This window comes from Pelecanus crispus, chromosome 3 (assembly GCF_030463565.1).
Source record: "Pelecanus crispus isolate bPelCri1 chromosome 3, bPelCri1.pri, whole genome shotgun sequence".
Taxonomy (NCBI): domain Eukaryota; kingdom Metazoa; phylum Chordata; class Aves; order Pelecaniformes; family Pelecanidae; genus Pelecanus; species Pelecanus crispus.
In genome coordinates, this window is record NC_134645.1 from 54,662,649 (window position 1) to 54,690,315 (window position 27,667).

Genomic DNA, 27,667 nt, shown 5'->3' on the forward strand with positions numbered 1-27,667 from the left:
GGACAGAGAACAAGCCATCCATTAATTGGGATAGGGCTCAGAAATCACCTTCAGAGTAGATACAGAAAATTCATCAACAGTGTGTTTGTGGCACTGAACAAAACTTTCTGACAAACAACAAGAAGCACTTTTAAAGACAGATGTTTCTGCTTGCAGCTAAAAGATTAAACTGGAACAAGTCCTGGCACTTCTAGATGGCAACCTTTGTAGGTAGGAAAAGCTTATTTTGCCTGAAACACAGTATAACAAGATGTCTTGGCTATATTACCTACTTACCTTCTAAAAAGTTTCCATCTTTAAGAAGAGAGGTAGCTGATTAACTGAAGGAGGAGGAGCAATTTGTTTTTGTCCTATGTCAATCTACCAATTTCTGAAGCTTACAACATCACTTGTGTCCTCTAGGGTCCGTAGTAATGTGAGTTGTCTTTATCCAAGTGCCTAGCAAATCATTGTCACATAGCAGCAGTCGACCTTTCTTTTCAATCTATGCACTTTTCAGGAGTTATAAATCAGCTGACTTTCAAGCTCGATGAGATGGCATATGCCCTGGTTTGAAGAACAGATGGAGGCTTGGGGGAAAATTGTTTCTGCAGGCTTGCTACAAGCAGCACTGCTCCATAAAAGTGAACCATTTGCACTAATTTCTCACATAAATTATACAGGCAGGGAGCACCAGCCCATTCAGCAGAAAATCTTTCATCTAGCTTTCAGAGGTCATTTAGCAAATTTAAATTAAAGTTATTTCTGATACATGGTTGGGTTTTCATTCCATACGCTTTTAAGAGATGGCAATTTACATCAAATAAAGGAATGGCTTTAATTGTGTATGCAGGGAAAAAGAAACAGTGAATTAACTGCCACAATATTACTGTTTTTTAGAATCCTGGGATAAGCTGCGACTATTAATTAGCCACAGAGGAATTAATAACTGAAATATGGCAGCTCTGTACTATAGGAATCAGGTAAACTGTCACGACTCTTTGCAAGGCCTGTTTTAGACTCCAGAGCTGAACACTCATCCCCAGATTCAGTGCTGATGTTGTTAAAAGAAAGATCTCAGTAATTCCCAGGAGAACATTCTTTACTTTTTAAAGGAAACATATTATTCAGCTGTTAAGCAAACATACATGTCATATTTTTAATAAATATGGTACTTTATCTGAGCATGGAGAAAAGAGACATTTCATTAGATTCTTAAATTACAAATATGAAAGAAATGGAAAAGTCCGGAGGACTGTAAAAAACCTAACTCTAGAAAGAATTACATTTTTGTGAGCCACAAGCGGTAAGAAAGAAGAGATTGCATTGAGTAACCTCTAATACATAATGTGACATAATTCAGTGATTCACCAGAAATATTAGTTTAAATGGACAAACTAAAAACAACTGACAGGAATGTTGATAAGTATTGAAACAGTCACTTTGAATTTTTGGGGATTTCATAAAAACATAGTGTTTTACTACAGTGTTTTGAAATAGCATTTTGATAAGATTTTTTTTTAATCTCCTTTTGAGGCATGAAAAATAACTTAACAGAAAAGACTAAAGCCATGAATGGTTTGTAGATTAGCATTAAGTAGTAGTGAGCCACCAGAAAAATGCATATGACAGAGCCATTGGCTATCTAAATTTTTAATGACTCTTTTAAGCATGCAGTTAATTGATGCACTATTATGATGAAGTGTTTTTTCAATTCAAAATTATATCTAGTATAGTGCTTTTGAAAAGCACGATTTGAATAGACTAAATTTAGTTGGAATTAATGTTACTTAGTGGTGGGATCAAATCAATGTAGAAATTTCAAACTTGAGAAACCTATCGTTCCACCACTTTCTGTGACTATATGTATCATGGAATGGAAACCAGAAGCACCCAGAGTTACTCAACAACTTTACAAATGTCTTAATTGAAGGACATCAGCTTGGTATCCTATTTTAGTCTGTAAACGAAAGATGGTTAATCTTATCTAACTCACATAAAATGCTAGAATCAGTATAAATAGTGACTTTTGAAGAAAAAAACAACTACATACCTATTGGATATAAATATAAAATTAACATTATTAAATATAAATGTAATTAGATACAAACTAACACTTCTTAGATGTAAGAGATAGATTTAAGTCTGCTGTTATCAAAAGGATGATCGTAACTTCTATAACTTTGATAACTCAGGACATAATTTAGAGATGATCAGAAATGGATTCCTGTGAGCATTATCAAGGACTAAAAACCTAATAGATCAGTAGGAAAATTTATAATACCATAGGGAGAAAAAGGGACAAGATAATGGATAATATTTATCTGTGACAGTAAGGATCCCATTCTAATGCAGTCAATAGGAATTTTGTTGTTTTATTTGCTAGAAAATATATTGCATTTATTCTGTAGCTCTTTGGTATGATTTCAGGTCATACAGTGGGTATAAGTGTAGTACATACACAATATTGCTTATGAGATCTTTAAATCTTTAAATTAGGTGTTTTCATTTCAATGAAAATGAGGTCACAGTCATTAAGATGTGGCTATTTTTTAGTATTATGCGTTTAAAAAAGGAAACTAGAAGACTTGTGATTGTAATTTTTAACAATCTCTAAGAAAAAGTCACATGCACATCAGCAAAGACAGCACTTTTGATAGTCATTAGTTGGGCACTAGTATCACAGTCACAAAGAATAATGAATGGCATTTGTCTATATGCAACTGTTTATGAACAGTATTTGCTTGTGCTTGCTTCAGTAAGCCATAGTATACAGATTACTCATAATTTCTGATTTAAGATGATGCAACAGAGCTATTGCTACATTTTTAGTTTGAAACTGAATAATTCTTTCTTGCTACCATGTCACGTCGAGTTTGCTGTATTACTCTCTCCACAGAAAGCTGAGGTTTTTACTGCCCTTTAAAAAATACAATTATTATTTTTCAAACACTTCCTTTACAAACATTCCTTTACACTAAATCTGTTAATATAATTGGCTTTTTTTCCCAGAGGCAGCATTTAAAATTTGTTTCTCCAAGACTGTATTTCTTTACCTCAACTCATACTTCTAGTCTCTCTAAATTGTTATGTATTATTTCTGGCTTAAGAAATTCTTGCTTTCAGTTGCCTTCTCTTGAATCCACATTGCAATTTTCTCTTATACCAACACAACTGTATTGGAGACAGGCTAAAAAAGGATCACTGAAATGCTTAAAAAAAAGGAGCCCTCTGGGGAAGATAAACAAAAATCTATTGCAGAACAAAACTCTGAACTATTTCTTAAGACTTTAATGAAGACATTAAATATAATAGGAACTAACACCACTCTCTGCTGTATCCACTGTGGCTAAGCATGATATATGGCCGCTCCTCTTTGTATATAATCTTGCAAAATCTTTCATTCTGCATGACAACACTTGTGGGGAATTCACAAGTTTTCTTTAAGATGACAGTGTCCTCTCAACATCTTTTATTAAGAAGATATTAAACATAGGTTAACAAAGAATGGAAGCAGGAAAAAAAAATCTCCATATATCAAAATAAATCCAAAAGAAAAGTATTATTTTTATAGGCAGTTTGTTCTCTTTGCTTTCAGATATCTGAGGCTGCAATTCCATGAACGTCTAAACTAATCTAGCAGTTCATTGCTGTCGAAAGAAAAGAAGTTTTGAGATCCTTCAACACTCTCCCATTCTTCACTGTATTTCACAACTCTTTCTTTCTCCTCTACCAACATACAGCTTTAGCACTCACGGACCCTTTTGTAATCAAAGTTCACAGAACTGTGAACATGCTGCTATTTGAGGAAAAACACATCCACCTTTTTTCCCTGAGTTAGTGAGATAAATTTACTCACAGAGGGCTCTGATAAGCATCAGTGCCAGTGATGAGTATACCTTAGAAATAGAGAGCAGAAGAGGGGAAGGAAAGTTGGACCTTCCCTTTCTGATGGCAATAAGCTATTAAAACCCCTCAACTTCTAGAATTACGTGTCACCTCTACAAATTTCAAGACATTAGTATAATAATGGGGTCATTCTGTAGGGTAAATGAGCTCCATCCAGCTATTTTTAATTTGTTTTGGGATTTGAACTTTGGGAAGTGTTACCTAAGTTTATTTAATATTACATAGGGAATCATACAGTGTTTATTCAAGTGGTTTAATGGCAAGACAATGCCACAAAAATGAAAAATACTGAGAGACATTACTTGAGAGCTCTGCAACTGAAAACTTGTCTCCCTTCCAAATATATTGGCTGATATAAAAAAATTTATTTTCTCTCACTTGAAACTTATCCCTCAAACAAGCAAAAAAGGTTGCACTTCCAGGAAAAGAAAACAAAATGTAAACCCCAGTCATTTTATGGAGAAAACCCCAAAACAAAGCCCAACACCGAAAAGAAAAAAAACCAAACCAAATCAAAAAAACAAAAAAGGTTTTTCTTGGTGCTGGGTATAGGTACCAGCTTAATCGTCACAGCTCAGAATTTTATATAAACTAATATACAACATGCTGATAAAACCAAATGAAGAATGAGAGATGCTAATAAAAATTGCAGTTCCATGGCATGTTCAAATTTTTTGTAGTCCCTACTACCAAAAGCAACCTTTAATAGTCTGTACAAGGAAAAAGTGTACGCACAATTCAAATTCATGACGTTAAGGGCAGAACGCTTTCTTTTACCACTGCACCTAGTTTCTATCACCAAGAAGTAATTTTGCTACAATAGCTTATACTAACCCCTGAAAAAAAAAAAAAAGCTATGTAGGAAAGAGAGGATGAAGAGAAATTAAACTGGTAAAATTTACATCCTTAGTGAACAAAGTTATTCTGGAAAAAAAACATAAACCCCAAAAGATGGAAATCATGTTAATTTTGACATTTTGCTTGAAAAGTTCATGGTTTTGAATTTGGTTTTCATTTCTCTGAAATTCCTAAAATTCTTTTGAAGAATAGAAGCTTCCCCCCCCCCCTTCCCCCCCCCCCGCATAATGACTTTCATAATTAACCCCACTCCCTAAAAAAAATAATTTTTCAAACATTCTGATGACTTTCTGTACAATACAGAGAGGCTGCATTTCAAACACATCCTTAATAATACAGAAATGCTTTCTCAGTTTTATCAGCTTTCTTAGTCAAAGGTTTAATTGCATTCTGACCTTTTTTAATTCAGTAATGTACATTTAAAAATGAAGTCCTTTTCAGACCTGGACCATGAGCTTTTATTATTCGTAACTTGGTATGAGATTGTGCAAAAGAATATATTACTACATTTTGAAATAAAATTGTGATATACATAGGCTAAAAGAGAACTACAGGATCCCAGATAAGTAGTAAAAGGGCTTATAAATATTATAACACATTCTTTTTCTAAAAAGATCACTTTCTACTATTATCTAACTCTAAACTAACAGTTTATGTTCCAAACTTTTCTGTTTGATACACATCAGAAACACATTTTCAAACCATACCATTATTATTCAGTCTCTCTTAGTGGACAAAACTAAATGCTCCAAATTTGGAAAGACCCTTGAACAAGTGTTGAATAATTCAACCAAAGAAGTTGCTTATTTTTAGATCTCAAAAGCTATTGCTTTATCAAAAAACATAAGTAGTATATATTTGCAGCGATTTAAAGGCACTAATATCTATACAGTTTATTAATATATATATAATTAATGACTACTGGGGGAGCATGAAGACAAAAGGACTTTAAGTATCTGTTAAAATATTACATGGAGTGGATGCCATTTTGCAAAGAATTCACTGACTGCTAGTAGATCCCCTGAAAGGGGATGAAGAGTCTTGAATTCATCTTCTGGATTCTTTCGCTTTAATTGTAATAAACACCAGACATTTGTGTAGTGAGTTACAAAGATGGTGGGTTTCTTTTCACAGACATAATTGACAACTCATTCTCTATGTTCACCTTTTGAAAATTACAAAAGGACAACTTTTCTCCAGTTTTGAAAACAAAGATTAGGAACACCAAGACAGTCATGTCTTCTTCTTTTAGAAAAAAAACATGATTACAGCCTCTAAGACCAGATAATTTTAGTTTGGTATTATCAGAGCTTTTAATTTTTTTTTTCTTTTTTGCCCCCTCTGGATGGTATTCTTTAAAACCAGGTTCAATTTCCTATTCTTGTATATAATGATTTATATGTTGTAAACATATTTTATCTGTTCATCTGTTTTCTTCCATTAGGTCGAAACAGGTTTATTGGTTTATCTGGACTTGCAATAATAATAAAACTTGCCAACCAGAATGCCAATATTACACGAGTATTCAAAGAGATACCTTTCTAAACTTAAAGACTTAGTCTGAGAATCCACACAGAAGACACATCTTGCTATAATGATCTTGTAGTGAGATCTAATTTGCTTTGGTCCCTTTTTTAAGAAAATGCACCAAGGTAAACACCATAGTTTATCTGCACAGTTTAATCTTGTCTATACTTAAGATTAATTTGCAATAAGAATGCCTCTTTCCAAATTTAGTGCATTTTGGAAATAATTAAGCTAAACAACAACAGTACTGTTATTTCAGAATTAAAGCTTCAACACATGCAGTTATTCACAAATAGTTCTGAATAGTTCCTGAACTTTAAACTTATATCTTATCTAGGTCTACAACAATAGTTATATGTAGCCAGCCTCTACAGGAAATTAATCATGGGCTTAAAATTAGGGATATGCAGAACTGTTACAAAATCAAGGGTCATTTGTGCCTATTTTTTTGGTACATACTAACACAATTCATGGATATTGAAACATTTCAAATTCTTCTGTTCTAGCTGAAAATGACTGTATTCTGTCCACAAAATTACAATATGGTGAATAAGAGTTCAAAGTTTTTTCAAAAAAATATTTAATGTCTGACAGTTATGGTTATTTTGTTCTGTTTCTGTAATTATAAAAAACAAACAAAGAAAAAAAAAACCAACCTGTGTATTTTGCAGAAAAGAACAAAATCCTGTAGTATTTTCCTTTGTTAGAACACATCATGTTTCTGAGACACCCCGCCCCGCCCCCCCCCCCCCCCCACACACACACACACACACACATTTTCTCTCATGCACCGCCTGGTAGACAAACTAACAAGAGTGAAATGAACCATGATATACGTTACATCCAAACAGAGAAAAAAAAAACCCTTTCACAATAAAACATTGTTATTGTGCAATTGAAATATCACTGTTGCAATATATTTCTTCTTTTTATCCTTCCACTAGAATCATGATTCATGCAAATATAGTTCAGCCAAGATTTTACAGAACATTTTGCCTCCACACATTTCATTATTAAAATATTTTTTTCATTTTCATGAATTTAAGCAGTATTGAGTAAAATACAGTTCTAAGAAAATTACTTATTTAATCAGATTTACAAATAAATATGATGAACTGATGAAAAATAGCCATTAGATGTATGTTGGATACTTTGACTATTCGCATGTCCTTAAAACAAGTGAAAACTACAGACCTTACTTTGTCTGCACCTTTAAATATTAGCTAATGATGAACAACATTCTCACCCTTTTGCGGCAGTAAGCAGCCTCTAAGACTTTAGAAGCTATCTAATGTAAATTTGAACTAGAAAACTCCTATTTGCCTGCTTCATCTACTTAAACTGCACAATAATCAATGATGGTTGCATGCCAAATTAAACAACAGCCTCAAGTAATTCTACTACCTCAGTATTGTTTTCTTGAGTGCCTGCCACAGAACTCAGTCTGGATTGATTTGTGACTAAATCAAGTGGCATGGAAAAAGGGAAATAAGGTTGTACCCTGCCATGCGCTAATGGAAGAATGGAATAGTCCGCTACCATGCTGCCTTCTTGCAGGCATGCTGAAGTAGTGATAATTTGTTTCGAAAGAAAGGATTAACAGCAACAGAAAAAGCAACTGTTGCATGACTCAGTCCTACATTGCGCTAGCTACATGCCAATGTTTTACTGTGGCAGGTGGACACTAGGGAGACATTATGTCTACAAGATTACAAGTTGTGTTAAGAAAAAATACATGCTGGATCTTTGACTAGAGGCTCTGCTATTGTGACTGTCTTAAGGTAGTATGTTTTCAACAATTCAAACTGTCAGATACAGGCAGCAAACACTTTCTCTAGACATTCAGCTGTGGTTGGAAGGCTTGTAGGCAGCAAGTTAGCAAGATGTCATAGAATCACAGAATATCTCAAGTTGGAAGGGACCCATAAGGATCATCGAGTCCAACAACCTGCACCTCACAGGACTATCTAAAATGAAACCATACGACTCAGAGCATCATCCAGATGCTCCTTGAACTCTGACAGGATTGGTCCCGTGACTGCTTCCCTGGGGAGCCTGTTCCAGTAACTGCCCATGCTCTCAGTGAAGAACCTTTTCCTAATGTCCCATCTGAACTTCCCCTGACACAGCTTCATTCCATTTCCTTGTGTCCTAAGTCAACTAAGAAGTCACTAGCATCGCCTTGTGGAATGCTCCTTATAGTCCTCATAGTCCTTATGATGGAGGCATGTGCATCAAATAGCAACTAAAATGAGGTAAATTGCCTGTACCTCTCAGTCTGATTTTGAGAAATCAGAAGTTATAATGCCTCAAGATAAAATCTAAATTCTGCAGATTTTTGCAGTTGCTTGCAAATCACCTTTGGGTCTTACCTGGTGGTGAAAGATTAGAGTGCAGACTTATGTTGTAAGCCTGTGAGTTTTAGTCCAGAAAGGGCATTTCTAGGGTTGCACTGGACCAGTTGCACTGGAATCTCATTCTGATTATGGGTAAAGTCTTGCTGGATAGAGATTTCCTTTGCTGCAAGAACTATTAATTGTTCCTTGTGCTGATTCAACACTGTTATGGGCAACAAAATGGTAGCACAAACCTCTCTTCTATACTTCAATAAACAAAAAAGCTACCTTAAAATCTACCCACTAGCAAATTACATAGTACCACTTACCACTCTATAGGTCCAATCCTGCTGGCTTCATTAGAAGTAGAATCAGCTATAAGATTGCGAAACCCCTCCTTTTTGTGTTGAATTAACATAGTTACACATTTAAAATTGGTATCACTTTCTTGACACCAACAATTTAAAACATTCCACAAATCTGACATATTTTGTACATGCATATCATGTGCATTTTCTGTAACTATCACTGCTTCCAGCAAAATCTTATTCTAGTCCAATAAATAATGCAAAACAATAAAGTAATTCATGATAACCAAAACAATTAAACAGTAGGAGCAGGTTAAAGATCAGCATTCATTTTTCAAATTAAATTTAAAAGTCTGCGGTAGTTACTTAGAAGATTGGCAAGTTTTACAAATAACATCACCAAGCCTTTTAGAGAGAAACACAGCCACGTTAGAATGGAGTCATTAGGCAATACATTTATTTTGAAGCCAATTAACCTTTTGTCAGAGAAATGTCGGAGCTGTAATGGATTCAGCAGTGGAGGTCAGCCTCTAACAGGGCCACGTATGACAGCGATTACGCTGTCTGACATATGCTGTAGACTGAGAGTACAGCTGTGGAATGAGAATTTGCCTTCGTTTGTATTCTGCTCTGCATTTTCAGGGAGCAGGCAATCTTGACCTATCCATTTAGGTAATTAAAGCTTCTATTTGGAAGTGTCCTGGAGGAAGGTGAAATCTGGGGGAGATAAATGGTTCCTGCTCGCTGTATCCAGCCACTTCCATCATTTGATGGACTGCCTGAAACAGGCTGCATTGCCAGGTCCTCATAAAAATAGAGATGAATTGGGCAGAAGACGATTCTCTAAGGCAAAGCAACTCTGTCATCTTCCTTTTTGCAGCATATAATTTAATTGTTAGCCAAGGTAAACAGCTGACTCAGGGGCCTTTCTCTAACAGCTTCCCCACTGTCTTTCATTTGCTAAGAAATTATTTCAGTTTATTTACTTATAAGCCAACTTTGTTTGACAATGAGAGATGTCACTTCAATAAGCTCCACTGGCTGTCACAGCTCTGCCATGACTTACCTTCCAGGCAATTTTGTTTCCTTTAGTATCATGCTCAAGGGCAATTGGGAAGTCTCCTCGCTCATAAAACTTGCGAAATGCTGTGGGCTTTGTTGGTCTTTCTTTAAATGCTCCTGCAAGTGGGGGCCCTCTTACCTTAAAAAACCAAAACCAAACAAAATACAAAAAAACATAGTTCAGTGGTGATATATTTTTAGAAAAAAGCCTAATTTATATGGCTCAAAATAGAAGCAGATAAGAAAGAATAACATCTTCCAAATTATAGTTTGCTTTCTTCTTTACATGCTATACTTCACTTCTTTCAAAGTGCACTTTGGCAATGATCTACAGGTTTTGTTAACTGCCTTTTTTGTTACTACTTTCAGATTGTCCCATAAAAACTGATTATATTTTGAAGTAGCTATCTCAATTACTGCAGCGTTTTTAAGCAAGAATGAAACACCAAGAACATATTCACGTTATGTAGTAGAAGTTCTTGGAAAACAAAGCATTTATCCTTGAGAAATATCTTTCTATTTGTTTCTTTAGAGGACTCATTTGACTTGGTTCCCATCTAATATAACTCTCCTCACTTTCCATTGCCATTCTCTGGCCATTACCTAGTCTCCTTCACCCTATCCCTTGCTCAAATGCTACGGATCTGGCTTTCATATGACTTCCAGCCCTTCAGTATTGATGGCTGAAGTACTTCCCTTAGACCTCTCCTCTCTGCCTGTGTTGCCTTGGAGGAACAAATCTGATTCAGCTCCACTTAGTTCCTTATCTGAATTATTGCTGGTCAGTATATTGTGTAGCCTGGGTGTCTGAATGACAGTCCAATTCCAAAATGCTCGCACTGGGGCTTCTTTCTCAGCCAAACATAGTAGTAAGAGCAACTAACAATTGGCACTAAGATAATAGAATTTCGAGTACTTATACGAAATCTATTGTTTAAGCTAATTAATGAAGCTAATCTCAAATGCTAAAAGAGCCTAAGAGAGCTAAACTAATCTCAGATGTCCTTGACAACTGATTCTTCCCTGAGAAAGTCTTGCCTTTTTTTTTGTTTTTATAGTCATACATGTGGGATAAGAACTTCCTTCAGTTCTCCGCGTATCTCATTTCAAAAATGCCTTTATGACTTGCTACCTTTTATAACATAGAAAGTGTCATTTTCAAAAAAAGGTGGGAGCTTCAAGGATCATAAATCATACCTAGTATTTTGTATTGTTCTATTTGTCTCTATGTCTTCAGTGACCCTTTCATTAGTTCCTAGCAGTACAGACATTCAGCTTTCCAGTGAACAGAATGCAAACATGTAACATCCTTTGCTTCATTTGTGCTATTCTGTAATTTAACTGTGCTAACTACCAATCTAAATCTGACTTGGCACATTTCCCTCCAAACTATTTTGACATCATTTTCCACTGACTGAATGAAGTACAGGGGTCCACTAGTGATATGCCTACACTGTACTTTACTACAAATTGCTTAAACTAGGGCTACTAAACCATGACCTATTTTTGCATATTTCTGTCACAGATAAACCACCATGTCTAGTGAAAATAGATTTGATATGCATAGCTGTAACTTTGCTTAGTAAACACATCTGCAGCAGTTGAGAGTAATACTCCAAGAAAAGCATTTCTAACCAATGCAAACAAATCTACAGTTATTGTTCTGCAGAGGAACAATTTTTTCTGTGGCACTAGTATAAGTACTTTCACTTGTCTTTAATTTTTTTTTTTTTTTTTTTTTTCATTTCAGGCAAGTCTATGAGTCACTGTTCATTAGAGGCCACTAGAAAAGCATCTATGCTCTTTTTGTATATTTTTCACACACAGGACCTTCACATGTCCTTTAAAACATTATTTTCTGTAAAATACTAGGAGTCACCTCTATTAAATCTTAACTTAAATTATTGATAAAGAATATGTTATCTTGATTACGAGATACAATCTTAATTATTTCTTGCAGACTATCATCATGCAATCCCAAACTGCATCTTACCTGAAACTAAACATTTACTTCTTCCCAACTCACGTTAGTAAATTTGCTATGAACCTTTTTCTAGTGCAGTTTTACAAATTTTCTAGAAAATATCTTTGTGTTAATTTGACTTCTTTCTATTCTTTATTCATGAATAAAGAAACTAGAAGGAATAAAAGGATCTTGGTTATCAAAATCCATTCGTCTATTATTCCTCTAATATTCCTCTATTATATATACAAAGTCTTTCAAAAATTGATTACAAATCTGTTTATTTGTCCCTTGCCTGTTGAAAGGCTATTGCACATTATCCTTACTTCAGTGGCTCGAAACCACATCTTAAATAGTATGCCTACTCTGATCTGCCACCTCAAAAAAAGATATGGTAGAATTAGAAAAGGTTCAGAGGAGGATAATGACTGAGGGTACAGAATGGCTTTCACAAGAAAAGAATAAACCATGAAGATGATGACTAAGGAGGAATAAAATAAAGATCTATAAAATCATGACTTCATGAGAGCATGGATGAGGACAGATTTTCCACTGTTTCCTTCAGTAAAAGTACAGGGCATCAAAAAAAACTAGTAAGTGACAAGTTTGGAACAAACAAAAGTAGTTATGTATTCATGCAGCAAGTAGTGGATTTATAGAACTTGGTACCAAAAGCCAGCATTGGGAATCCTAAAAGTTTCTGGACATTCATGCTGTGACTGGAAAAGCTAATGAAAGAGAAGTCCATTTAGGTTTACTAAATCCACATTATCAGTAATGGGAAATACAATGAGTACAATATCCTTTTTCACATGACACAGTCTGTGTGGTAGATCTCCTAGCATTACATTTAGTCTCTTGTGGCCACATCACACTGGCATCTCATAGTTATCCATCCTTTGATTAACTGCCACAGCAACTGTCTTTCCCAGTTGATGAGCTCTGTGTTAATAACAGAATTCCTTGTAACTGTTTTTAAGTGCATTATCTTGTACTTTGTACTATTATATTTAATTCCATTTCTAATACATCAGTTCTCAAGGGCTTCCATCTCCATCTGTGTGACACCATGATCTTAATCTGTTTTAATAACAACTCCAAATGTTATGTCAACTATAAATTTCCTTATAAAATCCTATTTTTTTTTGTCAGTGTCAGTAATGAAAACATCAAATAAGGTTAGCCCTAAAACCACTTCTTAAGAAGTTCCATTAATAACGCCCATCTTTTATCATATCTCTCATTTCAATATTACATGTCATTATTGTCTCCATTTCAATGTGGAGTTTCTCACCCATCTTACACATCTCATAATTTTTGTACTGTATAACTAGCAAAGTTATGTGTATAGCTAAAGAAATAGCTTGAAAATAGTCTAGAGAGTGAGGTGTTGTTTTCCCCTTTCTCTTAAAGATGTTTCTCTTGTCAGTTTGGTCTGTAATAGGCATAGAGACCTTTTTAAATACCAGGAAGAGCAACAGACTCCAAAGCAATGAAACGATCTAGACAGGAATGAGCCTAAGATCTGCCTAGAACAAAGAAACATCACCAATCAGGAAGAGAGTGGAACTGTCCCTGTATTGAGGAAATGGTACCTTGCATGACTGAAGAGTACTGTTGGTCTGCTTTAAGTTTATTACATGGAGGCAACTTGTTCCTTTTGTTTGCATCTGATAAAAGTAGATTATGAGACATTTGCTAGAGTGGCTGCATTGAGCTAATAATGTTTGCCTTTTGCAAACAGTTTTCTTTCCTTCCTATCTTTATTACTAGGGAGACCATTACCATGATATTTGGTATTTTGAACACTGTTCTCTTATGCAGACCTCTTTTTGAGACCAGACTTTTTTTGGTTTTCTATTTGCAGACTACCACAGTGCAGGAATGCCAGTCACAAATTCAGATTAATTGCTATAAAAAAGTATTAAAAGAGCAACAATTAAATTCTGGAAGAGAGTATCCACAGTGAGAAGCTGTCTCAAAATCTTTAGGCCAGTCAAATTCTCCAGGAAAAAAAGTCAACTTTACCTCTTTTTTGCTTTTCATGCAGAAGATATGTTTCTCACAATAGAAAACTGTTGAACAGCCTTTCCTAACAGCTGAATTACCATTCTTAATAGCTTTTTTTCCTCATGCAGATTTAGCATTTCTCCATGCACAACTCATTAGGACTTTCCTAGCTGCAATGTGATAGTTTCTGGTCCATAATTTCAGGGAAAAAATGTTGACATCAGAGGGATAATACTTACTGATCCTGGTGACAGTTGAAATAATCTGATTTACCAAGTTGCTTACATAAACTATGCTTTTCAAAATCTTACAGAAATGTTATGGCTTGAACTTTTAGGGTAAGACTAACATGCTTTTACTGGCTCATGGGCAGCTGGTCACAAAGAGAGTTCCTAGAGGTTAGTATCTAGTCACAGTTTTCTGATCCCTAACATAGTTATAGAGAAGGTGGAGGTATTCTTTTCAGAAGGATGCACAGGACAAGAGGCAACAGGTGCAAATTTCTTCAAGGGAAATTGTGGCTGGATACAAGGAAAGAGTTCTTCACTGCCAGAAAAACTAAACACTGGAACAGGTTGCCCAGAGAAGTGGTGGAATCTCCCTGAAAATATTCAAGATTTGGCTTGGTAGGGACCTGAAAAAACAAATCTAAGACCCGGCTTTCAACAGAAGGCTGGACCAGATGATCTCCAGAGGTCCCTCTCAGCTGAGGCTTCTCTGTGATTTTATGTTGCTAAGTAAAATATAGAAAAAGAAACCACACAATGCTTTTCCTTGTGATAATGAATTTTGTCTTATATTTTATATTGTTATAATTACTCCCTAAAAAGGTCATTCTGAAAGTATTCCATTTATTGGAAAAAGAGTAACAAATACTATCTTCTTCAACCTAACAAAAATATTTCTTTGCAACATAGCTAGAAAGATTAAGATTAGAGTTCCACTTAATTAAAGGCTAATATTCATGATGGCGAAGTATATGAAGCAATAAACAGCTTCTGAAGTTTGTTAAATGCTGAAGAGAAGTTGAAGAGTTTGATAATTGCAAAACTAATTTATGCAATTCTATGCCACTGAACTATGTGACAAGATAAAAGATACAAGCTATTAAGCAAGAAAAAAAAAAAAAAAGGAGAAAGACCATATTTCTTTCATTGACTTGTGGGCATTTAAAACCACTGTATCAGGTTGCATTCTTAGACTTTTCAGTGAAGGCACATTAGGAAAATGACAAAGAAAAATTATCTGAAGCCAGATTTAAACAGCGATTAATTATTTGAAGACTGATTTTTTGAAATTTCCTAACTGAGTGTCACTCTGTATGCATACTCAGGGACCCAAACACATACCTGCATAAGACAACTGGTGATTTTTGTGAAAACTAACACTAGTTTCATAAGCAGTTTAAGCCAGATAAAAATTGACACTGACACAGAGATAAGTGGTCTTTATAAGCCTGGATGCTACTGCAATGTACTGCCCTCCATTAATGACAGAAGCTTTCATGTAGGTATTCAGAGGACCAGATCAGGAACAAAGGGATGTTTTTGTTTTGTGTTGTTTTTTGGTGTTGTTGGTTGGGTTTTTTTTTTGTTCGGTTGATTTGTGAAGTACTAGATCCTTAAGGTGGTTTACTGCAAAGATGAGTGAACACTCAAGCTGGCACAAGGTGGGTGGGGAGAAGCATGGAGTGGAACAGGAAGAATTAGGTGACTGATTCTTCAAGGAGGGGTGCTGAATTTATATCGAACATCAAGAATTAATTGGATATACAGTTTCTCATCTGCCTATGCAGACATAGGTTGTTTTATTCAAATCAGAAGTCAGTAATTGTTCAAGGGCTGTGTGGAAAATAAAAGATGTGATCACATATTAAGCTATAAGGAATTAAGATATTAAGAGACCAATGTTTTTACTTCCTAAAAGTAGAATGGACTGAGATTTTACTGTTGTTATATAATGATTCATATATTAAAAAAAAAAAGACTAGTGACATTGTAATCAAATATAATGTTTAAAGACATATCTTTATTTGATTAACCCAGTTTAATGCATTTAGATGACAACTGTGAAGAATGAAAAAACTCCATTTTTTGTCTGCCAAGTTCCTTACAGGAAGACTGGAATTTAACCAGATCTTTTTGTGGTTTTTCCTCACAAAAATATTTCATTAAATTTATTTTTGAAGCTATAGGGATGAAAAGTTGTATCACCATTCAACTGTCTTACCTAAAAAATGCTGTCTTCCTTGAAAATAGAATACCACATTATCATCTTGAAGAGTGAAATTTTCAGAAATAAATTCATAAATCCTATTTCTTTGTATTCAAACTGAAAAATGTATTTGTATAAAATTGCACTGTGTCCACAGAATTCAGTCTACTAATGCATGCTACTGTCTCAGGGCAGATGTACAGGTGATGGCATCAAGAAAGTGTTTGTGTAACCACTGACAGGGTCTTCGTCTCATCCTCCTCTTGTATTGGTATTAAACTAACACTCTACTTGGCTAATGCAGCATAGTCCAACTGGCAACCCACTGATTTCCCCACAGGAAAGATCACCATTCATTTCCTCCTGTACTGGAGCCGGAAGCTGCTGCCAAATGCTAATATAAACCTCAAGTAAAACACAAGATATATTAAATAAGTCAAATAAATTACACCATGCAGTGAAGAAATACTCAAGCTAGCAGGAATAAAGGCCAAAGAACACACCAAGCGCTATGCAGTGCCACGTTGACATACAGAGCTTTACTAGAACCATCAACCAGAAGGTCCTCATCCATATAGTATGATAGAGCTCTTAACTTGGCTGACCAGGCAAGGTACATCAGGCCTAGTTACAACTCATGCCCAGAGAGCAAGCCTAGGTGCAAAAGCCACAAGCCCCAGTTTGTGGTTCTGGAGTTACTATGCACATAGGTACCTCATATGTTTCTATAAATGTAACACAGAGAAGCCCATCATCAAGATGAGCCCAGCAATCACGTATAAGAAAACATCAAGATTTTGGCAGTTAACTACCAACACAACAAAACAATAGCATGATAATAGTATTTGGTGACATATCCACAGATTTTCTAACAAACATAAGTAATGGTAGTAGTAAACACTTGGAAACACAAATCTTAGCAAGTGTTTACAAGCAGAATCTGCACTGGGCATCCCCAAGAGTGTCTACTCTGACTGGCAAGAAGCAACAAAGCCTGGACTGCTCTGTCTTCATTTACTGATCCTAATTTGATTAAACTGACATAGGTGTTTAATACATTCTACAATCGTGTTTTGATTTTGCTATGCAGACATACCGAAAATTGAATGAGAAACTTCAAATGACAGGAGAGGCACAGAAAGATGTCCCAATAGGTACTCTTGAGTTCCACATTAATTCCTTTTATTTAATATCAATATCACAAGCATTCAATATCAAAAGAACACAATCCATCAACATGTATCAGACAAAAGCTTTTTATATCCAAAAAGAAACAGGGAGATCTTTCTTCACATGTGCCACTCTTGATATGCTTTAAATGGTGCTACATCTAATGCTTAAAAGCTGCTTCTGGGGCTACTGCACAAATCTGGACAACAGATCAAAGCCCATCTCATAGCTTCAAAAGTCAAAATGAGAGAAATCAATTTTAAGACCCCAAAATGAAACTACTGATAGAAGGTCAGCAAACATTACAAATGCTTCTAAAGCACCAGAACTTGAAAGAAAAATCAGACGTGATTTTGTACAAAGATATTGTATCTCATTATTGCCTTGAGACACTACTGAAAGTAAGTCATAAGCTGCATACAGAGTTACTCTGTTTCATCACCTCAGAAATGTTATTTTTGATTGCAGAAAAGTTAAGCTGTTTCAGTAAGCCAGATGTGCCTATGTTACAAACTGCTCTACAGAACTTTGTTCTCAGAAGGTCCTCCATCTCTTATTCTCTGCTTGTGTACTGTGTAACTATTTCATATCATTTATATTTCTCTCCTGATGCTTGCCAAGCAATTTCCTTTAATGCAAAGGGAGAAGAGTGACCACTGCTAATACATTTCTCTCCTTCTTCCAGTCTACATATGAATACAGTCTTTTTTTTTTCTTGCTTTATTAGTTTCACAAGGCTTTCCGGTGCATCAGTTCCACTAAATCTGGGAGCCTCCTAAATTTTTCCTGATTGTGGACATTCTTCCATCTGCAGCCTATGTTTAGAAAAATATAAATTCACTGTGAGTACATTTGCATTCATGTTTCAGCTGGGCTCACAAGTGTGCTTGTGAAGTGGCACCCAATTACAGTCCATATCATGAAGCAGTTTCTAAGTGAATGAACTGGAGTCCTTTCAGACAACAGTCAGTCTGAATGAAGAAAATGCCTGAAATGTGTAAAACATCATATCCTCAGCATCAGCTCTTTTCCTTTGGTGTTCCTCTCCTATTGGCCTGCACTGCTCCCTGATGTAGAAGTAACCACAACATACTTTATGGCTACATATGTATTTTTGGATGACAAATCAACCTGTTGTAGTTCTACATACTGCAAGTTATAAGAATGTTGTTGGCTAGGAAACAAAATGAAATGTGGCTTTTTTTTTTTTTAAATTATATATATAATTCAATTACAATTTTTCTGATTTCTGTAATCTTTAGTTCTTTATAATGCTCCTATACATTATCATGGCATATCTGCATGTATTTCAAAGTAAAGAACAGTTGATAAAACTGTAAAATATTAGGAGAGTTATTCTCAGCCTATTTTGCACTTCCATCACACACACGTGTATGAAGATCCATACTGGAATACACCTAACATCCTAACTTATTATTGTGACCCTGACAGAGGATATCTAGGGAAGAGAATAAAAGCAAGGCCATAATATAGCGATCATCCTTCTTGTTATTCTAAATTGCCAAAGCCCTGCCCTCCCTTCTAGTTGGATCTATGTTACCTCTTCTCTTACATTAATTTTGGTGTTTGCCTGATCCTGCACTGAGCCATTTCAATGCTCTGATCTGCCAGGAAACTATTCACATTATTATGTTAAAATAGTTTTTTGTTGGAGAATGTACTGAAATGGTTCAACAGGGTTGGAATGCCACCACAGTTGCTGAAAGTGAAGGAGAGGGAATGGCATGCCCATGGTAGCTAGAATTGAAGTAACTTAAGCTGCCATAGAACCAAATATGATAGGAGGTTAATTTTTTTTTCCCTGGAAGTTATTCCACACCTAGGAGGTGGTAAACAAGCCTCATTATGTGTTTTAGTAAGTATGTTTTCAAATGCTGTCCTCTTGTGTATGTCTAATGTGTTCCATTGGAAAGCTTAATTCCAAAAGCATAATAAAAAATTCTTTCAAATTATTTAAACTTTTTTTTTGTGTGTGTGAAGAAAAGTATTAGATAGGGAGAATAATAGGTGACATGACAATATGGAGCCTATGACTGCAGCTTTCAGAATATATTGAAATAACACTACTCTAACTCCTATTAGAACTGTCCAAATAAACTGATCTCCATATCATGGAAAAATTAAAAATACAGAAATTTCTTTTTGCTGTAACTGGGAACAGTGTCTAAAAATATCTCATTTTTTCACAAAAGAGAACAGGGCCCCATTGGGTCAGTCAGCTTTTGAATCACTGGTTTATTAGCCCTAAGACAATCCAGGTGAATCACAGGTTTTGATGAAACAACATTTTGGCACTAATTTCCCATTTTAGAAGTGGATTGGAATTACTTAACAACCTTATAAAAATCCAAAAAGTCAAATAGGCTTGTGATGAGTTAGCTATCACCTTTCATAAAGTCATGCTTCAGCTCTCTAGAATGCACCTGGAAACTTCCCATGGCTAGAGGCTTCAGCTAGCAGAGCAGTTACTACAGAGCCCTCATCATCCTCCCACAATTAAAAAAATGCACAAAATCCCATCCTATGGCTATCTTCAATAGCAAATTAGTTGATTGCGTCTGAAGAGATGGAATAGGAACACTAAAAACAACAGCTAAAGAGGGAAGGAGAGGAATGGTGGATTCCTCATTACCCCCATTACCTATCCTCATTTGCCCCATCTTGAATAAACAGTACAATTTTATGTCTAGACCCCATATGTCCTACAGTCCTGTGTATGTTTGCCCACCTACTACATATCAAGTTTGAAGAACTAAGTGGTAGAACTGAATACTGAACCACTGGGAGAAGCCATTATCTATTAAAAAAAGTTGTGAAATTGGAAGCCCCTGAAATAGATTAATAAACTGCTTTAAAAGCTACTACATATTTTATTCACTTTATCATGTACTTATTTATTAAACACAACAAAGGTAACCCGAGATTAAAAAGAACAAAAAGTTTGTATCTAAAAAGCCAAAGCAGTTCCATTTTCTTTCCAACTTCATGTGTGACTTGCTTCCAAAACCCCCCAAAACTGAAAGAATGATGGATCTGAAAGCAAGATGACACTAACAGCTAGATGTAAAATTATCCCCCCCAACTTCACATCTTTCTAAACATAAAGGAAATGAACTATTTTTAATTGCCAACTTCTTTTGCCTCACTTGATAAAGTAAGTTTACCCACTGTTGTTCAGTTTGAGAATTACTGCTGAAATATTTAGTTGTTGCTTATTTAGGAACTTTTCCTTGTCTGTCTTAAACAGATAGCAAATCTCACTTGTAGGAAATAATTCCTGGTGTGCTATAACCACAAAATTCAGATATAATAATATTTCAAACACTATTCATAGAAATAGGAAACCTTTTACGAAACTGATGATTTTTAAAGGAAACATAAAAGATGTTATTTCAACCAATACAAGAATATGAATAAATCCAACTGCTGCAAAGTGTATTTTATTTCCTTTTCAAATTTTTTAAGGTTCAAGTTCAAACCACTACATTTCTGTTATAACTTTGACCATTAAGTGGATTGTAGGTGTCAGCTTACTCTCCATGCAGGTGTCAGTAGGCTGTATTTATTAAGCAAATTGACAACCTTTCTTCATGAGCAAAACTCAGAAGACAGTTTCATACTTTACTTTTCGAGATCTTAAGCCACAGAAGTGAAGGCCTTTAACTCATGATGAGAGAGTACATTATATGCATGTTTGCTCTGACTGCAGCAATAAATTGTGAAATCTTGCATTTTTGTAATAAACTTTAAAAAAACAGTATTTATCAATAACAGGATGAATTTTTAAGATTTCCCCCCAAACAGTATGTTACATATTCACAGTAGAATTAATATGACATGATAATATTTTTCTGATTTTTTATATGAATGAAAGCAGCTTCTTGTACTATTATGAATATTATTCTCAATAACAGTAGAAATCACTGTCACATGAACTGATGCCACTCTCAAAGAGCCTTTCAACAAGTACTCAGTCAGCCGTTTGCCACTTGACCATCTGTGCCTTTTGCAAAGTACACCTTATACAAATATTGAACTACCAGTGACAATATAGAGAACAGACTTAGCACAGCTGATGTGTCACCACATTTACCTGTAGTTTAACCAGCTTTCAAAAAATGGCATATGTGAAAAGCACTTTTGTATATGAGCGGGGTTCTCAGCTGACTTAGTGGGCTGTTCTAAGGCTTTTAGGAGAATCTTAAAATCTTAGGAGAATCAGCTTTCTTAAAGCTATACATACTTTCTCTACATAGGAGGGGTTCTGCCTCTGTCTGTTAAAATTTATCTCCATATAATACTCGAGTTATCTTCATGCTTCTTTCTTTATCTAGCTAACTGAAAGCCAGTCTAGTATTTCAATTTATTTATTTCTTTGTTATCATTAGAAACAAATGCAGAAACCCTATACACATGAATCCTTCACTTCTATTCCTTTCTCCTAGGCATATATATGCAGCTTGTCAAGATCTGTTTTCCGGTGTAAAGTTTCACCTATGTGAATATTTTTTCTACTTATGTAATTGCCTTAGTTCTTTCAGATTCAAACCTATTACAAATGATCGTGTAAGATATTATTGGGACGAAACAGTAGCAAATGTTTGTTGAGAATTAGAATTTAGGACATGATGCGATATCTATTCTATTGTATGGCTGTTTTTTTTCCTTTCTCTCAGTGCTAATGTTACTCATGAAGGTATGTATTAACCTGCTAAGATATCTGTCCTTTTTGCAAGGACAACAGATCAATGGCTTGCTTTGATGTTAAATTCAAATCATTCCCTCACAAGAGGAACCCTAGTAGGAAAAGAATAGTTGTTTAATTCAAATTGTATGCAGCTGAAAAGGTTTTAACAAGCTCTGTTTGTCTGCTTTGCATATAGGTAAAAATCCCCCTAGGAGAGGTAAAATTTTCCTTGGTGAAAATGAGTCAATTTTGTCTCATATCAGAATTGAAAATAGTAGGATGCAAGTGAAAAGGAGCTCTCACAAAATATGTCTTCACAGATACTGACAGCGGCTAGGTTGTGACTGTGGAGGGACAGACATGTTTTTCATAGGTCATAATGCTATTACTTTCATAGATTTTGTTATTCAAAATGCTTTTCATATTTGCAAAAGCAGGATTAATAAAAAACTTTTTGTAGTCATCTATATTCTCCAAACTTTTTTTTTCAATCTCCATAACCACCTAGACTTACTGTTTGTTTGCATCCTTTTTCTTTGAAAAATAATTTTTCATGTCTAAAAGGTGATAAAATTTGATTATGTTGCTGTTAATAATTTCAGCACAGCTGGAAGATGTACTGTCTGTTATTGATGTTTACTAAGTCTGCATGGAAATATATTAATCTTGACTAGAACATATGAAATATTTAAACAAAAACTTTGAACTTTCTACTCTGTGGGCTCTTATTACCATTTCTATTTATTGAATATAGCTATTTCTGATACTGAAGCTATTACGTAGCATCTTTAATCCATCTTTTAATAGTAGCATTGTTACTAGGAGCTAAATCAATTTGTCCCATATTCAGGGCAGAGAGAATTTTGTGGTCTCTTTGAGGTCTGGAAGATATGGGGAACCCTTCTGTTAACTTCAAAAAAATTTCTTAAAATGAAGTTATCATCTTCCTACTTGTTAGTCTGGCAATCATATGTTATTTTTGTTACTCTTCAGTGACAAGTTTAAAATCTTTCCCTTATCAAGTCCCATGCTTTTTTTTAACAATTCCTCCATTTACGTGTGCTGAGACTTAAGAAATGGCTTTAAATCAATTTAAGCACTCTTTGTCTTGAGACCTTTTCTGAAGCCTCCTTTTGATGAAATTGCTGAATTTTCTTCAGAAGTATCTAAAGTTAATGAACTGTGAGTTCTACCTTCATTTTTTAAAAGACCATTTGGGCAGGAGTTGATATTAACTGTTTGGACACATGATGTCTCAGGTATGTGGTGAAGTAGAACTAGATTAACTTTTCTTAGTGAATGTCAAAGCCCTTTTCCTTTCTTTTTTTTTTTTTTTTTGAATCTTAGTATTCTTTTTGTGATCCATTATTTCTGTCATGTTATCAAAAACTTCTTGAAATATTACAAATCTCTCTTTTCAGTAAGCTGATTAGTTTTAGACTAGAGAGTACTGACAGGGTTTTTTGGGCTTGTTTTGCCATTTTGAAAAGAAGTCTGAGACTCAGATTCTTTTCAGCATCGTCACCATTCACTGACATACACTGTCCAACTGTTTCAGTTGTAATTTCCTCAGTTTCTTTCCACATAAGATAATTAGACCTTAAAACGTCACTTCAGCAGCTTGCTAGCCTTCCTGTCCTATACGTTTCTATGATTATAGATTCAGCTAGATATCATTTTTTCATTATTACATACATCTTTTATTCCACCTAGACTTGAAATAACACAGAAGATTGACCTAAGTTTTTCTATGATTCTCATTTCATTCTTTCCACTCTAAGAATCCCCACAACAGATACAGAGATTTTTTCTGTATCTTCCAGTATATATGACCAACTGTGTATTTTCTTTTCCTCATCATGATTATTTCCTCTCCTTATAGTCCTCATCATCTCAGGAGCTGATCTGCTAGGGTGCTGATGGGAGCAGAATCTTAACCTCCCCCAGTTTTGAGCTTAGCAGGAAGCATGAAGATACTCACAGGTGAAAGCCAAAAGACAGAAACAAAGTATCTTCAGTATATTTATTAGCAAACTAGCCATAACTTCCTACACAGTGAATGCATAAAACTTAATGATAATTTTCTTTTCTTGATGATTTGAAGATTCCCAAAAACGAAAAATGACTTTTTTACTTAGGAGAAACTGAAAGGTATGCACAATGGCATGCACAAAGGTATGCACTATGTGCGTACCCTTTCCAGACTAAAAGTGGTTCTTTTTGATGTTATGCTGTTTTACAGTCAAATTATGTCTAATTCATCCCACTTTTTGGCATTGTAACATCCACATTCATGGTCAATTCAGTTTAAACTGACACCTCCAATTTACTGTGTATAGACTCCTTACACAACAAAAGGACTGGTTCTGGCAGAAAAGGGAGAATGCCTGAGGCATGGGACTACACAGTATTGGGATGCTTTTTCCCAGCACCTTCTGATGTAGCTGTACCAGAATATATGCTACGTATGCTATTCTGAGCAGGGACTGCAATGAAGGTATCTAGTTTCAACAGGGAGTGCACTAATCTAGTTATTTTTATCTTCTTTCTTGTATATTTTGTATACAAAGTAGTCCCTACAAACTTCAACAGTTTCAACATCTGCTACAATGCTCTGTGGTTCTAGAACCCTTAACAATATTGGTTTAATTGATTAAATAAGGACTAAGTCATACCCCAAATGCATCTGTTCCAGTGCTATAACTCTGTAATCTAAGGTTTCCCTGTCACAGATGAGTGTCTTGACCTCCAGAATACCACCATAAACCAATATTTATTGAAAAACTGTATTCCTGAAATGTACCAATGAACCAAAAAAAGAAAATAAACTAAGGTAGAACTATGAAGAAACTGCTCCACATAGTATCTAGAAAAGAGTGTTAAAACTACTACTAAAACAGAAAATTGTCTCAAAATTGTACAGATAGATGGAAATGAAAGATTACTTGCTCTATATGTTAGTCAAAAGTAATTTTCCAAAAGCAAACAAATGATCCACACTAAGAGTTGAAAAGTATACATTATAGACTAGGGTAATAAAGAGGTTGATTGCTAATGTTGATAATTAGCAATTGGAAACTTTCAGTGGGCACTTTATTTATTGAGCCCTAGCTCCTTAATATAGATACCAAGAGACCAGAGTACATCAGAAAATCTAGTACCATGAACAACAAACTGCTACAATTCCATTGAATAATATAATATAAAATCTCTTTTTTTGAGTTTCACCAAACTTCTTGGAAAGTAGGCACAGTCTCAGGGAACTGCATTCTTTCTATACCTATGATAGGAAGATTGTTTCCACTCTAATTATAGAATCATTATCACCACTTCGTAAGTACAATAAAGAATAAAAAAGGTTTCAAATTGATGTTTAGTGTATTTTTAGTCTGGTATTCTAAGGAAAGAAACTAATCAGGCTTCTGTAAGGCTGTGTACTCTGCCTTCTATAACTTTTGAGTACGTTGGTCAATTGCAAAAAAATTTCAGAGTTTTAAAGGGATACAGTCAGGGTATTAGAAGACTTGTGAAAACCTGCAGCCAGTTAAAGAAGGCAGACCTCAATTAATATTCCACTGAGGGAGGGGTGGTAACATGAATATATCAATTAAGTGTTCTGGTTTGACCTGTTTTAAGCTACTCTGCCTGCCTGTACTATCTGTCCAGTTAGCATGTGTAGCTCAGAAACAGCAGCAGCATTTAATTCTCTCCCAGACAATAGTTAGCACGTATAGGAGGGTTTAGGAAAGGGGGAAGAGAGAAAACAGGTAGAATTCATACCCAGGGAAAAGGGTATGAGAAACAGACATGACTGGGAAACAAGCCTTTGTTCCTTTCTTCACTTATAAAAGAATTTATTTCTTTACAACACCCTGCTTACTTTTGCCTTTTTAATAATAAAAGGGCCACGATGAATGTACTTATTTTCATCAGCCAATCTTAAGAGTTACCCAAGGTATCACTGTATTGTGTGACTCCACACAGTTTAACATCCAGTTTAAGACCATTGATAAAGTCACTGAATGTCTGCAAAAGCCTGGCTAAAGCATTGTCATACCTTGCATCACAGCTAAAGGTATGAGTTGGTTTGACAAAAAAAGGAAATAACTACATTTTAAATACCTCCCTTTCCTCTAAGGACTAGTTTTAATGCTGTAGCTTTGATAAAGATTCAATTTCTGGTCCTACAATGAGAGGATGTTTCCTCTCTCTCTGTTGTAACAGTGATCACTCTCACTAAGTTGTATTGTCAAAAACATTTGTATAAGGTTTTTCCTCCCTCTTCTCAGGAGGCAGCTATAGGTCACTCTAACTGCATGAATATTTCAATACTGAAAATTAACACCTTTTAACTGTTTGGTTTTCAGGTTGTATCATATTGACACAGGCAAATATTCTCCATGGAGATAGAAGTTAAATCATAATAAAATATTCTTGGGACTGTATTAACATTTCTGTTCTTTCTTCCACCTTCTGACCGCTTGAAAACTATAATCACAAGAATATGCAGCACATGCACATTGCAGAGGACATGAAAGTGTAAATCAGTGGTGACCAAGAATGCAAACATCATGGTACCAAGGGTATAAATGGAAGGCACTGTAATGTAAGGTTTTTATCTGGTAGATCATTAAAATTTAAAACTATTTATCTAAATTTTGATATAGTCACTTAATTTATACAATTCAATTGCTAGAATAGTGTAAGCATCTATACACATTAGCTAATGCTCATTATTCTCTCTGATAAGGTAAAAGTAACATCTACCTACTGGTAACTAGTCATTAGGATATGCACATATTCAAATTAAGAGTTACAATATCTTGCAATAACTAATTAAAAAAACTAATAAATTTAGAATATTCATGAAATAGCATTTACAGAAACACTCTTCACAATCTATGGCATTGATTGAGGATTACATTCATTTGTAAACTAGAGAGTTCAGATGTACTTCCACTCAAATACCAGCTATTCTATATGTTTATGGAATGACATGAATGCTACTAAACCCCAATTAACAATATTTTCAAGGTTTAAACAAACTTATTAGTCAAAGCTAAGAAATACAAATCAATGATAGAATAATAACATAAGACAGAAAACTGAGACATCTCATACTTAAGATTTCCATTAGTAACAGAAACTGAAAAGATTATATGCTGTGCCCTGAAAAGAAATGAAATCAACTTGGTTGTCTGCTTAGTTTGTAATGGAAGCACGAGTACTATAGAAACACAGAAACAGTGTTGTAGTATACAAAAGATGAATGACACTGAAGGTAAAATTTAGCTACAGTTCTGACCTAAATTATATCTTTCTGTTTTTCAGATAGAGCTCATATCAACTTCCATATTCAGGAGGTCCAAGCTTCTACTGTAGCTTAAGAAAAATCAGAATATGCTTTTCTATAAATACTACAAGTTAAGTAAATGCTTAGAAATATTTTAGAAAAGGTGATTTATCTTCTTTCCAACCCATGCAAAAATAAAAAATTATAAAAGCAATTGAAGTACATATTTGTGATGAAACGACAATGTAAATGTATGCATTATGTAATGGAAGAAAAATATTTTCTCTTAAAATCAATCAGTATATAGGTAGTAAGAAAAATATTAATGTC

The 27,667-nt window shown here is 34.9% G+C and overlaps 1 protein-coding gene across 1 annotated transcript in view; it reads right to left on the reverse strand.

Moving 5' to 3' along the window:
• PACRG (parkin coregulated) overlaps positions 1-27,667 on the reverse strand; it is a 255,319-nt gene that overhangs the window by 183,527 nt on the left and 44,125 nt on the right. The window contains exon 2 of the mRNA XM_075708150.1: positions 9,984-10,118. Within this exon, the coding sequence (XP_075564265.1) occupies positions 9,984-10,118 (135 nt within the window). The remainder of the gene's footprint in view (positions 1-9,983; positions 10,119-27,667) is intronic.